This window comes from Typopeltis vanoorti, chromosome 3 (assembly GCF_054136105.1).
Source record: "Typopeltis vanoorti isolate ZY-2024b chromosome 3, IOZ_Tvanoo_1.0, whole genome shotgun sequence".
Taxonomy (NCBI): domain Eukaryota; kingdom Metazoa; phylum Arthropoda; class Arachnida; order Uropygi; family Thelyphonidae; genus Typopeltis; species Typopeltis vanoorti.
The window spans coordinates 31,587,092-31,604,529 of NC_143551.1; the positions used below are offsets into that span (position 1 = coordinate 31,587,092).

At 34.9% G+C, this 17,438-nt stretch overlaps 1 protein-coding gene across 4 annotated transcripts in view; it reads left to right on the top strand.

Annotated features, from left to right (window-relative positions):
* gig (TSC complex subunit tuberin) overlaps positions 1–17,438 on the top strand; it is a 943,661-nt gene that overhangs the window by 429,361 nt on the left and 496,862 nt on the right. For all 4 annotated transcript variants that reach the window (XM_090415521.1, XM_090415523.1, XM_090415524.1 and 1 more), the window contains one exon: positions 9,306–9,412. In XM_090415521.1, coding sequence (XP_090271647.1) covers positions 9,306–9,412 — 107 coding nt within the window. The remainder of the gene's footprint in view (positions 1–9,305; positions 9,413–17,438) is intronic.

A 17,438-nucleotide genomic window follows, 5' to 3' on the forward strand; every position in this document is an offset into this window, starting at 1 on the left:
AAGTAACTCAGCTGTATGAGGACGAAGTATTAGAGCTGTTGCACAAATTCAATAAGAATTCAGCAATAGGGACTGATGGGATATCAGCATGTGTGCTAAAAGTGTGTTCAGCTGAACTGGCCATTTCTTTGACCAGGTTGTTTAATATGAGTCTCAGAACAGGGAAGATTCCGCAGGAATTTAAGGAATGTATGGTAATTCCATTGCACGAGAGTGGTGCAAAGACCGATGTATCCAACTATCGACCGATTAGTATCTCGGGTGTGGTGGTGAAGATTTTGGAAAAATTGGTTAGGGCTCACATTCAGAAATGGGTTGACAGTGAATCTCTACTTTGCAAAGAAACAACATATGTTTACTAAGGGAAGGTCATGTTTTAGCAATTTGCTCACATTCTATAACAATGTTACTATTGAACTAGACAAGAGGAATGGATATGCTATGATAATGAGTCTAAGTTATAGAATATTAGCATGGATAAGAGGATGACTGACTGACAGATATCAAAAAGATATACGGGGGATATAGGTCCCCCGTATATCTTTTGAGGTCTGCAAGGTTTAAGGTAATTAGTAGTGTACCACAAGGATCAATGCTTGGTCCACTGTTATTCAATCTGTACATTAATGATATTGGGAAGGATTTGACAAGTGACATACAGCTATTTGCTGATGATGCAAAGATAGGTAGGGTAATCAGGAATGATGCTGATATGCAGTACTTGCAAAACGATTTGTATAGGCTGGAATTTTTTGAATGGGAAAATGGCTGTCAGTTCAATGTCAGTAAATATAAAGTCATTCACTTCGTCATGATTAGATATCCAATGTTGTATTGTATTGGTGGGATTAGGCTAGAAGAAGCTGATGAGACCAGGGATCTTGGGGTGTTAATAGATAGGAAGTTGAAGTTCAGGGGGTCATGTGGCGAAGATTGCAAATTCAACTCAAAAGATAATTGCAATGCTGAAATGAACGTTCATATGTAAAGATAAGGATGTTATTTTGCCTCTTTACAAGGCCTTGATAAGACCTCACTTGGACTATTGTGCGCAGGTCTGGTTTCTTGGTTTCCATTGTGATTCTGATATACTGGAGAAGAGTACAAAGGAGAATGTTAAAAATGATATCGGGATTGTGGAATGCTGATTATGAAGACAGATTGAGAATTTGTAGACTGCAGACACTAGCAAACAGGAGAAAGAGGGGAGATGTGATTGAGACTTACAAATTTCTGAAAGCCTCATATGTGATCCCAATTGATGAAAATTTTCAATTTATAGAGGGTGGAGAAAGCACGAGAGGCCATCCTTGGAAGTTGAGAATGAAGGCTGCTAAGAAGGGGGTGAGGACTAGATTTTTCTCTCATAGAGTGATGCTTGATTGGAATGGATTGCCATTGGATGTTGTGAGTGCAAACTGTGTGAATGAATTCATGAATAAGTATGATAGCTGGTGTGTGTAGTATATGGCCTCCCTTGATGAGTCCTTGACTCCCTGGAGGTCTTTCTTAATAATAATAATAATAACTGAATCTGACTTCCTTAAGATAAGAACTAGAGAAAGTTCATGGTTATATTTTTAAATTAAGTTTTTATATTTATTCTAAAAATAAAATAATTTGCCATCAATCCACATTCAGTCCCTTTGCATATAAGACCTCTCAGAAGTTAGTATTCAATCAGTTAGGAAGGAATCCCTGACCCAGATCTTGATTTTTATCTAGGTCTTTTTCTTGCCTTCTTGACATCAAACACCTGTTTTAGTAACCTTTCTTCTCCAATTCCATTTAAATGACCAGGTCACCTTAGATTAATTAACTCTGCTCAACTTTCTTCCTAATATTTTCATTTTTAATAAGATTCTACCATTGGTGACATCTGTACAGTCCTTTAATTTTTCTCTGAACTGTCATATCTGTGGTCTCTATCTTTGATCAACTGATTTATTTCTAACCCAACTCTTGGATCCATAAGTTAAAATTGGAACACTGTCTTGTAAACTAATAGTTTTGGATAATTTCTCTCTTATTCCATATAAACTTATTTAGTTGGCTTCCCATGATATCAGCTTTGCTTATGCTGTTGTCTATTTCCTTATGTAATTTGCTGTTTTCTCTAAAAATTATACCTAAATAGCTGAAATACATTACTCTTTCTGTAGGTTTTTTTTTTTATTTTTTTTACTATGAATGCAGTTGAAGTTTTCCATGTTGCTGCCTATTTTCATAGTTTTGGTCTTTTTTATTGCAACATTTCATGGCAAATTTGTTTCATGTTATTCAGTTTAGTTAAAGAATGTGCCTGACATTTACATGGGATTTGTTTAGTAGTACAACATCCATAAAGCAAAGAGCTGTTTGATATCATATTGTTAATAATTGGTGGATTTTTATATTGAGGAGATATTCATAGATATTATCATAATATTTAACCCTACCATAGAGATGATCTCTGTTTCTAACAATTATTTTTAATTTATTTCCGAGTGTACCTATATATTATTATATGCACAAGGGTTCGACTCCAATTGGTGCAACGACCTTAACTGTTTCAGAATCCAAATAATCACTGACTCAAGACCAAAATACAAAATAAACACATTTAATATAACAAAAACAATATATATACACTTCAAACAAATATTACATAACTAATTACAAAATTAATTGGATCCAAGGCCTTTAAAAAATAAACTTACACTTAAGACTAGACTAAACACTTTGTTTGCACAATCACAAAATGTTCATAGCCAGTTTCTTTCTCTGTCAAGGCCCTTTTCCGAAGATATGACTTTTCTTCATTTTCACAGGATCCTTTATCATCACTTATGTAGCACACATTAATTCTTCTGAACTTAATTCTATCTCTTTTCTTCAGTAGAAATAATAGTCAGATTCGGCGTCCTTAATACAGATGAAACTTCCTAATCAGAGTTTTCTCGAACATTCCTTTAGAACATAAATAGCAAATTCTTCTTTTATTCACTAAATGCTTATTGACAGTCTTAACTCTCCCAATTAAAAAAAAAACTTACAGTTCTACGATTTCCTTTTCGGAATCTCCTGTTAATTTTTCAATTAGTGTTTCCTCCAATATTCCGTTTAAAACACATATAGCAATATTCTCCTTTTATTCATCAATACTTATTCCACTTTGAAACTTAATAGTTCCACGATTCCTTTTTTGGAATATACTATTAATTTTCCTCCGACTGTCACATAAAAAACTCAAGTTCCTCTGAATCTAAATATCTGCCGGCATGTGTTCTAATTTCCTTCCGAACGCTTTCTTGTTTACAGCCGTTACTCAGATACCGAACACTTTTCTTGTCAGCTGTCGATCACACATCCAACTTCTCAGCAAACATGCGCACCCCTTGAAAATGGCAAGCAAGAAACTAGGTGTAATGGCTGGCACATTGTCTCCATTAGTGACAAGAGAATGTCTTCATAAAACACAACTTTTGATAATTTTAAATTACAATAAAATTCTTGTAAGTAATACAAATATCAAATCTGGTAAGTACATCAATTTTTTGACTTCTTTACATATCACTTTTGACAAAACAATTTCCATAATGGGCACATCGCAAGTGCCGACAATGTGTGTTATGAAAACAAAACTAATAAACATTTTAACATTTTACAATTCGTAAAAATATTCAGAATTTTAATTATGATTATTTTTACAATATCCTTAATTCTGATATCAGGTTTAATGCCACATATAGTTGATGAATAAGAGTGGAGATAGTGCACTGTCTTACACCTGATTGTACATCAAACCATGTTCTTATACTTTCTTCAATTATGACTACTGAATTACAACTTAACTATTGCTTTGCATAGCGTTCCATTTATCTCATATAACTGTAACGTTCTGAAGTGCTTTTCTCTTAGTACCTTCTTATATACATTTTACAGATCTGCAAAAATTAAGTAGAGATTATTATTATCATTATCAGACCTCCATGGAGTCAAGAAACTCGTCACAGGAGATCCCACTCTCACATGCACAGCTCAGCATATCTTGACTTTAATGTATTCATTGTCTCTGCACTCACCAAGGCAATGCATTCCAAATTACCCACCACTCTTCATTAAAAAATTTACTCCTCACTCCCTTGCTCACACCTACCTTATACAACTTCCAGAGACCACTTGTTCTCCCCATGTCTCCTGGCACTCTATGAAAAATCTCATCCACATTAATCTGGTAATTACTCCTTACCAACTTTTATGTTTGGATCATGTCCTATCTCCTATCCACTAGGCTTTGCAGTTTGCATTCTCTTGATCTGTCCTCATACTCCACATTCTAGAGACCAGAAACTCATCATCCTTTTGATAACCAGGCAGTCAAATCTGTGCATAGAAATCCATATGATCAAAGCTTTGTACAGTGGAATCATAACATTGTTACTTCTACATGCCAGTATTCTCCACATCATTGCAAAATCCATTGTGTTGTCCTTCACAATTATGGCAAAATGTCCCTGAAATTTCAAGTCCCTATCTACTGAAAAAGACCACATCCCCAGATCTTTCATCTCATTCACCATCTCTAAGATATCCCCACCGATCCTATACTCTGCACTCCATATTTCCTTCGCAAATATTAAAACTTTATACTTGGCTACTTTATATTGATATTCCCACGCACTCGCCCATTCAGTCTATTCAAGTCCTCATCATCTGCAAACAACCGTATATCACCATTCATACCCCTTCCAATGTCATTTACATATAAATGACGTATTAAACATATTAAACAACATTTGGCCATAAACAACATTATGGCTCAAAAAAAAAAAAAAAACACTGGAGCACACCACTAGTGACTTTACTCTTCTGGGATATCACTCCCCCCCCCCCCCCAAACACAACTTGCTGATACCTATCAGGCAGCCAATCTCCAATCCAATGCATTAATCTATCATCCAACCCATCTATTTCAGTTTGCTTACTAGCTTTTTGTGGCAACTATAAAAGACCTTTGCAAAATCTAAATGTACTGCTGTATATGCATTCTCATTGTCCATTGTATTCATTACCTTGTTATAATAAGTAAACAGATTACTAAAATACGATCTTACTTTAACAAACTCATGCTGTCCATCAAAAAGAATTCTGCTGTCAACCCAGTTCTGAATCCTTATCCTCACTATCATCTCTAACACCTTGACCACAACTCCAGGTAGGCAGATTGGTCTATAATTTGAAATCTTAGTCTTATCAACTCGCTCATGAAGTGGAACAATTTTGTCCTCTTTCCACTCCTTTGAAATTTGGGCCAGTCTATGACTCATGTTCTTGGGACATTCCCTCATGATGATGATGATATACTATCACGTTGACATCAAGTTTACTTAATTCCTTGTATACCTCATGCTTACTTTCCTCTCACATCCCACTGCTCTCTCAAGTGCTGCATTATGTTATAATCACAAGGATGGAATACTTTAATAAACCGCTCATTTAATGCTTTTCCTATATCCTCCTCAGTGTTTGTCATTCTCTGATTACGGCTGGCCAACATCATCCTCCCATAATCATTCTATTTTGTACTGGCCACATATTAAAAAACCTCCATAGGATTTCTTTTAGCCTCATTGGATAACTGCTGCTTTTACTGCACTTTTGCTACCCTTACCAAGTGAGTCACCTTTGTTGCATGCCCTTTGTACTCTGTATGTAACTGATTATTGCTACTCATTTTGTGTTGTCTCCACAATGCCTTCTCTTCCTCTTTAGTCATACTTACCTCATTTAATCTCTTGACCTTTGGAATACACTTAATCATTGCCTCAGCCAGATAGTTTCTCATTCCATGATATCACTGCAAGCTGCCTTCTGAGTTTGTCATAATCACCTGCCTTATAGTTCCACATAACCCTTTCACACAAAAGTCCTGATATGGCTGGCCACCTCAAGTGATCACTTTCTGGTCACTTTCACTAAATGGAAAAAGATTTGATGCTTCATTTACAATGAAGCATCTTGGAAGCATCTAAAAATCTTGGATTTCATTATCTTCTGATAAGATAATGAAATCCAAGATTTTTTAATCCTCATGTAGCCTCTGCTACTTACAGCCGAAGATAGTTGTTCCTCAAAAATTTCAGAAATTCATTCTCTTTGTTTCCAGATACTGCTGCTTCATTCCAGTCTATATTACCATAATCATCTACAATGATCTCATCTATCCACACACAAACATTTCATCCTGTCCACTTTCACTTTACACCATACTCACTGTACTGCTTCAATGCCACTGTCAGTATTTGCTACCTAAATGGGCACAACTCTTCTGCCTTCATTATCAGCATCCTCCTCCCTTTCTGCCTTTTCTGTCTTCATGAAAGACTACATCTCCCTCCATCTCTATTCTTTTCAGAATGTCATCCTCATTCAACCATGTCTCACTTATTCCAACAATTTTTGGGCTAATGAACTTTGTCAATGCCACTGCTTCATTCTCCTTCTTTCATATACTTTAGTATTTGTAAACATAAAAAGTATCTCATTTCTGTTTCTATAACAAGTCCCACTGACCTCTCTTCTTGGATATGACTCTCCTTCCCCCAATCCATTTGTCTTTATCATCACTGATATTACACTTCTCCCTAGACCTAAATATCATCCCCACATCTTTGACTATCTTAATCCTTTCTTGCACTCACACATCTACTCTTGAAACAGTCATCTACACTTCTTATGCAGTGGAAATTAGCAGTGTTTATGCAGGATTGGAGCATCATCTCACATTACCACAAAAGATATGATAATCAGTTGATTTGGCCTAAATAGGCCATTCCATTCTCACCCTTTCCTCTCTTATTTCTAGTCTACAGGGATGCATAAAGTCTGTGGTTGTATGACACAATCCTTACCTTTGAAAGTCTGAAGGAGCACTACATGGCATACTTACATGGTCATCACTCCTGGCATGTTATGGGTAGTCGTTGAAAGTACTGTAATTTAAATAGAATGTTTTCATTTGGCTACTATTTAGGCATTCGACAGTTGTACTAATATTCCATTAACATGACAGTTTTTATTGTGATAGCAGAGCAATTTCTTCCTTTACTGGTTGAAAGTTCCTTGTTTGACCATTATTTTAATATTCATTATGTCAACATTAACATTCGTTAACATTTGTTATATGTATATATATTCTGATTTTTATAGATATTAGAATTGCTACTTAGACTTTGAACAAATATATATATATATATATCTGTATGTGTGTGTGTATGTTTGTATATATGTGTGTGTGTGTGTATATATATATATATATATATGTGTGTGTGTGTGTGTATATAATGAATGTTAATTCTATCCAGTGGAAAAGCTAAAAGAGCTCTGAATAGAGATGCTTTAATTATCTAGACCTTATATTGCTTGGATGACAATATCTCTAATATATATATTTATAGATATTATGAAAGAGTGATATTAGTTCTACTTTAAAAACCAGTAATCAACACTGTCTCTAACTTACTGAATGAGGACAAGTTTGGTTAAGTTCTAACAATGAAAAAGTAAGTAAAAACAAGAAAGAACCTAGAAAAAAAATGAAATGTGAAACTGAGATGAAATTGCCAACTGCTTCTAGTTAATTCATGTGGAATATTTAAAGCTTCCCTTGTGTTCATCAGGATTCATTAGATAATCACTTTCAATTGCTAAAGATTTAATTGTGGAATAGAATCAAATTGAATACTACAAAAAAAAAAAAAAAAAAAAAAAAAAAACGTTTTATGCAGCAAGAGTCATCGCAGTGATTCTTAAGCCAAATACTATAGGGAGGCACTGAATGCTCTTTATTACAAGAATTATTAGGATCTAAATTCAATGTACTGTAATTCCAGTTCTAAATTGAATATTATTCTACTCTTATATGACAGATATGTTCAACTGAATAAAAGCTGACAATTTTGAAGCATTAAATCTAAAAGAAAACTAGAACTCTTTTGAAATTGTGGAAGAATCCCAAAAAACATACCCCCCCCCCCTTCCTCCCTGCTTTCTTCATAGATACCTCTTAGCTGATTTCAACCAAATTTGGAATATAGTTGTTTCTTAATGTTTGCTAAAGGCCCTTTGAGATATTCAGTCTAAGCAGAACTGAGGAAGGGAGACACTTCTCTGTGAATTTCACTATTTAACTGATTTTGACTAAATTTGGAATATAGTTATTTCTAATGTTCTTTATTATGCTCTGAGAATTTTAACCCATTTGGACAAAAAAGAAGAGGATTATAAAGGGGAAGAGATTACATTCTTTATGGACAACTTTTACTGGTCATATTGTTCATCTGATTTAGACCTAATTTAGAGTATAGTTGATTCTGACATTTCTTAAGATCCTCTGAAATATTCAGCAGTGCATCCATTAAACGAAGGAAAGAATTGCAAGTGAACTAATTATTTCTTCAGACACCTATTAGTTGCATCAAGTGTCAACTAAAATGAAGTGGAAGAGTTTAAGGAATCCATTTCTGCATAGATACATCTACAGATTCCATTGTTCAGCCATTAAAATATAGTTGTTTGTTTGTTATGTTTTTAAGAAATCTGAAATTTTAGCAACTGAAACCCAGCACAACTGGAGGGTGGAGTTGTAAAGGAGAAAGAAGAAAATAAAATGTAACTGATACCACAGCATCAATTAACTAATTTTGGTAATTTATTCTTGGACTATATTACCTATTCCATGTAATAAAAAAAAGGGAGGGAGGAAGGGGAGCCCCCCCTCTAGGAAGGCAGCAGGAGGTTCACTACCATTTAATAATGACTATTTGGCTGCTGTTGCTGTTTTAATTATTATTATTATTACTGAAGACCTCATGGAGTCAAGAACTCATCCTGGAGGTCCTTTTATCACACACACACACACAGCTCATCATACCATGTCTTAAACACATTCAAACTCCTTGCAGACACCACACTCTCAAGCAAGGCATTCCAATCATTCACAACTCTGCATGAAAAAACCTGCCTCTTTTTTTGGGAATGTAACTCCTCTTAATCAGTACAATAACAGCAGCAACAGTACTCTCACTGATATTAAAAACGTCTGTAAAGATGCTGCTTTTACACTGCAGGCAGCCACATGCAGGATCATTACTTGACTTTTTTTTAGTTAGATTCTGAGATGTTAAATTTTTGTTGGCAAAAGTAGTTTCGGTTTGATTTGTAATTTTTGGTGAATATGAACTGTAGTTTATATTTGAATTTTTGGTTGAAATCAATTATTATATTGTGAAATATCGTTAACATCTTACTTCTGATTTTTTTAGATATTAGAATTTCTACTTAGACTTCGAACAAATTCTTTAAAACAGATTGGTGTAGCAGATTCAGCTGGAAATGTTGACTATAGCGTATACTTGCTCTGTGCTGCTTTGTGAGTCAGTTTTTTTTTTTTAATTGTTTTTGATAAAATTGTTATTTGCAAAATTATTTCTGATATATTTCTTTTTTTTCTTTTTTTGCCAATATAATTAGCTTTTATATAAAATATATAAATTTATATATAATTAGTTTTAAAATTACTGAATTTTATTTCAGTACACATCGCCAGAATGAATTGTGAACGCTGGGAGTGTAAATAAGTAATGTTCATTGCGATATGTTGCTAGCTGAGCCCTACCACTATGATTCTGCTTACATCATAGAGGTTGCTGTAAATAATAAAATATTAATCTAAATAAATAAAAATAATAAAAATATTAATCTTAATTTCGACTTATAACTACTGACATAAAAGAATGATGACAGAACATGTAACAACAGGAAAACACACACACAAAAAAAAAAAGAAAAGAAAGAAAGAAAAAAGCACAAATGCACATATCAATGGGAGACAAGGAATGAACTAGAAGAGTATAAAATTATTAAAGAAAAAAAGAAAATGCATAATTACTGTTTAAAGTTCACAATGCATTGATTTGAATTAATGTCTTTTAACTGAAATCATCATAAAACTATTTAAAGTATACATTTTTGGTCGTTTTTATAATAAAAATACAATTTTATTAATACAGACCAGTATTTTACAATAAACATTTATTAAAACCTACCAGTTTCTCCAGCAAACTGTCTGGCTTTTTCAATAAATTTGCATTTACTTTCATATCTCCATTATGCCTTGAAAAAGCCAGACAGTTTGCTGGCGAAACTGGTAGGTTTTAATAAATGTTTATTGTAAAATACTGGTCTGTATTAATAAAATTGTATTTCTGAAATCATCATAATAAATTAAACAGGTGTACTCTGTACCATTACAATCAAAAATAGCCAGAAAACTTCAACAGTTGGTCAACTTTGTTATTGGTCAACTAAAATACAAAGAGGGAAGGAACACAAGTGAATATTAGACCTCATTAGTTATCTGAAAGGAGGAGGAAAAGTGATTTAGTATAGCTGGTGTGAAGAAGTCAACTTCCTAATTAGAGACAGTTACATATTTGCGTAAATTGATACTGTTCTCTTAGAAATATAAATTAAAGAAATGCAACACATTATAGTGTTTGTGTAAGTCATTTATATTTGGAAGATTCTTTGTTCCTATGATGAAGAGTTATTCTGATTACTCAAATTATCTAATCCTTAATGCACTCACAGTATTAGCATGAATATTTAGCCCAAGCAAGGTACAATATGCACTATAGGTTTGCAAGTTGTTCATAACAAACTATATAGTACAGTCTGCACGATTTAGTTTATAAAGATTTTGGGTAAGTGATATTAATTTAATCTAACCTACCACTTTGAAATTTAAACATTAATTCAGCATTTTTGTTTATAATTTCACACTTCTAGTTCTTTCTTATGTCTCCCATTATTGTTTCCATTTGTACTTTTTCATGTTATGTTTGGTATGTCCATCCATTCTGTTTCCCATAATTTCTTTTGTGTATGGTTCTTCCCATAAATAAACGTTCTTCTATTGTTTGTTGAACAATTTCCTTCCATTTGCTTTGTCTACTGATGGTGATGGCATTTCATTGGATATTCAGTTCACTTTCATGAAGGTTTTAGCTTTTATTGTTTATAATAGCATTGGTTCTATGGTACTTATGTTGACTTTTCCATAGTTCATTATAGTGAAGTTTGCTAAGGTGCTCATCATGGTTAATCTCAAAAAGCCAGTTAATTCAGAGTTGCATTCTATGCCCTGAGAAACAATGAATAAAAGTATGCAATAAAATGCAGCGTGAAAATCATTCTTATTCTTATTCATCACCTCCAGGGAGTCCAAGGACTCATCGAGGGAGGGCATCTACTCTACATCTCTGCCTCCACCACTCACAATCCACCAGCTGACCGCAATTACATCAACGCCATCTACCACCGACCATCACCACATCACCGCTTGCTTTTATTAAACTTTTACTGCTGACGCTGCCATTTTATATCTCAAAGCTAAATTCTAGTTGCAAGAGTTCCAAGTACTTAGTACATACATGTTAGTTAGTTTTTGTAACCTCAGTCTAGTATACATAGTTAACTATTTACTAAAAACCTAAAAAGTTTTTTGCAGTTGGTTCTTGAAGTTGAAAGGAATGAAATGATTATGAAAAAAATTTTTTGAAGATTTTTTCGAAAGTGTTTAGCATAAGGAACATTCATCTTTGAAAACAACTATCATCAGTAATTTGGCCGTCAAGTTCTTCCTTGGACATTAATGTCACTGAGAGCCTTCTTTCTTTTCTCACTCATTTTTAGAAATTAGACTTGTAGCAATTTAAATTTCATTTGAGTATTTTGTTTTCTTCATGTGGTTTGAGTCCATCACTCTACTTAATTGAAAGCCTGACATGACTTAAATTGTGTTTGGACTCTAGAGCAGGGGACTCAGATTATCTAATCCTTTACACACTCACAGTATTAGAGTGAGTATTTAGCCCACTCATGGTACAATATGTACTGTACACAAATAACCTTTTGTGGGTGAGAGCAAAACACACACGTGTCAGTGAAATCTCATTTAATTAGTCATACAAGGTGAAAATACAGGCTTCGGCAGAGCTGGTGTCTTTTACATAATACAAACCAATGCAACTATGATGCCAAACGTTATCTTCTCATAAGCTCTCTGGGAAAATTCCAAAACTTTTAAGTTCTTTTTATGTCACCATCATTTCCTGATATACCCTTAAGGGTGTTCAGGTTACTATACTACATGATTAACTTTACATTTATTATTATTCTCCTATCAACAGTTTTCCTCCAAATTAGTCTGTTACTTGTCAGCTCTTGAATATTGTCACAACTCGCATTTTCTTCTAAGGCACTGACTGAATCGATCTGCCTGGACCTTGATCTTCTTCTGGGTCTTTTTCTTACCATCTTAGCATGAAACACCTGTTTACTAACCTTTCCTCTTCTATTCTGTTTAAGCGACCACATCACCTTAAATTAGCCCTGCTCACACATTCTTGAATTCAAACAATGTCAGATTCCTTTCTGATGTCTTCATTTTTAATATGATTCTGCTACTACTCTCCTAATTTTTCTCAGAACCTTCATATCTGCTGTCTGAAGTCTTTGATCAAGTATACTTTATTTCTAACCCAACTCTCTGATCCATACCTTAAAACTGGTTCGAACACTGTCTTGTACAGGGTGTTCGGGATAAATTTGACAGTTTCGTAAGGAAAAAGAAAATCTTCTTTGTATCTATTAAATTTAATGAATTGACAAAAAACATTACAGGCAGAGTTAATTACAATACTATCAACAAGATTTACTCAAAATAACCACCATTAGCATCGATCACAGCTTCAATCCTGCTTCGGAACCTCGAACAAGCTGATGCTACAGTCTCCCTGGGAAGGGCCGCAAAAACTGTTTTAATTTTATCCATTAACTGGGCTTTTGTATTACTGGAAGTGCGATTGGTGTCTTTTTCAACTGCGCCCCATACAAAATAATCCATGGGGTTAAGGTCTGGGGAGTTTGGAGGCCAAACATTTGGACTGGTGAAGTCGTAGAAATTTTCAGACAACCATTTTTGACTTTTCCCAGAGGTGTGGCAAGGGGCCGAATCCTGCTGCCATACATACGGCCTACCATTGGCTACCCTTGTTATCCAGGGCTTGACTACAGTGTTTAGCAACTCCACGTAGCCATCTGAAGTCAACCTGAGGCCCTCTTGGAAAAAATGCGGAGGCATCACATTGCCTTCAGAGGATACACATCCGAAAACCATCACAGTTTGGGGAAATTTAGTCTGCATTACACGAGGAATGTCCTTTGTACTGTATGCAAGCCATCTGTTATTCTGCGTGTTGTGTTTTTGATCCTGGCAAAAGTTTTTCTCATCGGAAAAGAACCAGATTGTTTGTGGTTCCGCAGGATGTTTCACTTTGCTTAGAAGTTTCTTCGCGTTTATCAAACGTTTTTCACGGGCCTTTTCTGTAAGCAGCTGACCTTTGCGGCGCTTGTATGAGTAGTAGCGGAGGTCTTCATTGAGTGCAAGCTTCATAGTAGAGGCTGCAACATTCATTTCACGTGACAAAGCCCGAATTCCAATGCCAGGGATCTTCAACACCTGTTCCTGCAGATTTGCGAGGAATTCTGCTGTACGAACGCAATCAGATCGTCTGCTAGGGATCTTTCTTCTTGCTACATCCTCGTAGTCACCATTGCAAGTCTCTAGTTCATGCCTGATTGTTTTTACTGTATTCAGGGAGCATTGGGCAGCAGTCGAAATATCCTTATTTTGATGGCCGGCACGAATCATCATGATACAAGTTATTCTCTTCCATGATTCAGGTGGGTTCCAGCTATCCATCCTTTCTGACATCTTGTATATGAATGAAGAAGGGTCCAACCTTTTAAATGAAGAGAAGTGTGTGTTAATACATGTAACTTACGGAAAAATATAATTAATTATAAATATGTCAAATTTATCCCGAACACCCTGTATATTGCTTGTTTGGCATTTTGGCTAATTTCTCTTTTATTCCATATAAATTTATTCAGTTGACTACAGAATATGGTGGGTAGCCAGCATATTCTGTTGTCTATTTCCAGATTTAACCTGAATCTTCACTAAAAATTGTGCCTAAATAGCTGAAATATTTTATTTGTTCTATAGGATCTCCATTCAGAATGCAGCTGAAGTTTTCTATGCTCTTGCCTATTTTCATAGTTTTGGTCTTTTTATTGCCGATTTTCATGCTAGATTTGTTCCAGCTGTTATTCAAGTTAGAGAATCGTCAGTAGATGTGTTTAGGAGTGCAACATCATCTGCATAAAGCAAAGAGCTAACTTTGACATCTCCAGTGCCACTTTCATATGGTCTTTCTTGTAGTTATATCAGTTGCTTTAATATCATTTTTTGTTCTAGATTTTATCAGACCCCACCTCCATACATAGTGCCGTTTGCAGTCAAGACCAATGTAAACAAACATAAAGATGCAGTATTAAATCATAACTGCATAAAATTAACTTAATTAATTAGCATAAAATAAAAAAAAATAACTATTCATTCATTAGCATATATTCTAGGCTACCGTGAAGCAGTCGTATCGTAGGCTACCATATCATAAAGTAATCATATTGCTGCTTCATTATTGGTGCATGAATCGTTATACCTGTAAATGAAAATGAATTTCTTTCTCACATTATTTTCTCATATTTGATGTCTAGTGTTAGTAATATGTATAACATCTACAGTGGTTTTGTATCATATAAGACAATATTGATGTAGTGTTGACAGACGATTCATCTTGTAACAGATGATGTAAACTTACGATATCGATAAATGCAGTACAGTACAGTGCTGTAAATGCATTTTCTCTTCCTTATGATTTTCTTAACAACGTTTTCTTTTCTCCAGCTTACATTATTGTAAGAATATAGTATATAATACATATACATAATATGTGTTTATCGACTGTTTGTTATTGGTAAGGCTTCCAGTCAACAGTAGGCTATTAATAGTTAAGTTTTTGGGGAGTCAAAAATTATGCGCTGATTTTTCACTGCAGAGGGTGGGTTGTTGCTCCTAACCCTCACGTTGTTCAAGGGTCAACTGTACTTGAATTCATTCACACTGCCTCCCTCACAATCTCCAAAGGCAGTCCATTCCAATCATCCACCACTATGAGAGAAAACTCTAGCTCTCACCCCTTTTATTACATTCTTTCCCAACTTCTATGGATGCCCTCTCTTCTTTCCCCACCCTCTGTAAAAGAAAAAAGGTCATCTGCTGGTATCCTGTGTGACCCTTTCTGAAGTTTATAAGTCTCAATCACATCACTCCTCTATTTCCTGTTTGTTGGTGTCTGCAGTCCACAAATTCTCAGTCTGTCTTCATAATCTTTATTAAACAATTCCAATAACATCTTTAACATTCTCCTTTGTACTCTCTTCACTTATCAGTATCACCACGGAAACCAGACCTACTCATAGTAGTCCAAGTGAGTTTGTATCATGCTGTTATAAAGGTGTCAAATGACTTCCTTTTCCTTATGTTAAGTTGGATTTCAGTGTTGCACTCATCCTCTGAGTCATATTTGCAATCTATGCTATATGGCTTTTGAAAATCGACTTCCTATCTACTAAAACTGAAAGATTCCTAGCTTGATCAGTTTCTTTTAACATAATCCTACCAATATAATAACATTGGATATCTCATAATCCCAAAGTGCATAATTTTATTTATGAACATTGAAGGTACAGACATTTTCACGTCCACAATCCCAACTGATTCAGATTATTCTGTTAGTACTGCATATCATCTGCATTCCTGATTACCCTGCATGTCTTTGAATCATTAGCAAACAGCTGTATGTTACCTATCAAATCCTTCCCACCAAGCACTGATCTCTGTGGTATGCCACTGGTCACCTTAATTCTTGCAGTCTCACATCCATCGTATACTACTATTTGATGTATCAGTCAGCCCATCCTCTTATTTATGTTAATATTTTATAATCCAATCTCACACCCTCCAATTTATGCAGTAATCTTCCACAGTGTATCCATTCTCCTTGCCTAAATCAGTGCTAACATTGTTATAAAATGCGAGCAATTTGCTTAAACATGATGCTTTCATAGTAAACCCATGCTGCTCATTATAAAGTATAGATTCTCTGTACTTGATGACTTAACTCATTTCTGTATGTGAGCTGTTACTAACTGTTCTGAAATCTTCATTACCACTCCAGAAATCTGAAGGTTAATAATTAATTATATTTACATCAGTCTTTTCAGCACCTTTCTGCAATGGGATTATCATACATTCTTTCTGCTCTTGTGGAATCTTCCATGTTCTGAGGCTCAAATTATATAGTCTGGTTAAAGGAGCAGTCAGTTTAGCTGAACACACTTTTAACATATGTGCTAAATTCTTTTTCACTTTATGCAACAGCCGTGATGTTTTCTTCTCATACACCTGAGTTTCTTCATCCAGTGAAGGGGCTGCACTGAGCTCAGTGTGTTGCATACACCAGGTTGGTAACTTTTAGTAAAATGGGCACTTATTAGTTGAACAGTCTCCTCTTCATCTGTTACATGCCTACCATTTACATTCAGTATATTCTCTCATGCGCATTCTTTCTTTTACTTGCAGCATAACAATAGAATTCTTTCAGGTTGTCTTTAGCTTGTAGAGCCCCCCCCCCCCCCCCCCAACCCCCAAAATTTCATAAGCATTCTGTACAATAGTTGTAACTCTTCTGGCTTGCTCCTTATGAATTTAACTGACATCATCCTTATGCATACAATATTCCTTTCGCATCATCTTTTTCTTAATAATGTTTTGCTTAATAAGATTATACATTCATTACACTCTGACCCTATTTATTCTTTGAACTCTTGGGAACACATTTTAATGTTGATCATTTTTTAAATTCTTCTCATACACTGACAATATCCTCCCCATCTAGCAAACAATACCATGGGGCAGAAGTTAATATACTCCTCAATTGGTCATAATTTCCTACTTTGTAGTTCAGCATGTAACCTTTTCTATATGGAACATCCATATTAAATTAGCCACTTCCAAAGTCAGTACATCATGATTACTGTCACCAATCAGAGGAAACACAGTCATCATGTCTTTAACTAAAGCTCCCCCTGATACTATTATCAGATCAAACACTCTTTGACTTTGAATTCCTTCTTTCACATGCTGCTTGAGAAGTTGTTGAGCAACAGCTCAATAAATTCAGTTTCTTTCTTTTCATGAAATTTCACCACTACTCAGTCATGGTTCAGATATCAATGGCAGCACACCATACTCCCTTTTTTTCCTATCCTCTCTATCCTGCTTAAAATTACCATATCCTTTACACTTGACACTAGTTAGTATATCTACCTCTGATAGCCAGGTCTCACTAGTGCATACAATCTCAGGTGTGACTAATTCACCAAGGCAGCAAACTCTATCCCTTTGTTTCTGATACTCCTTGCAT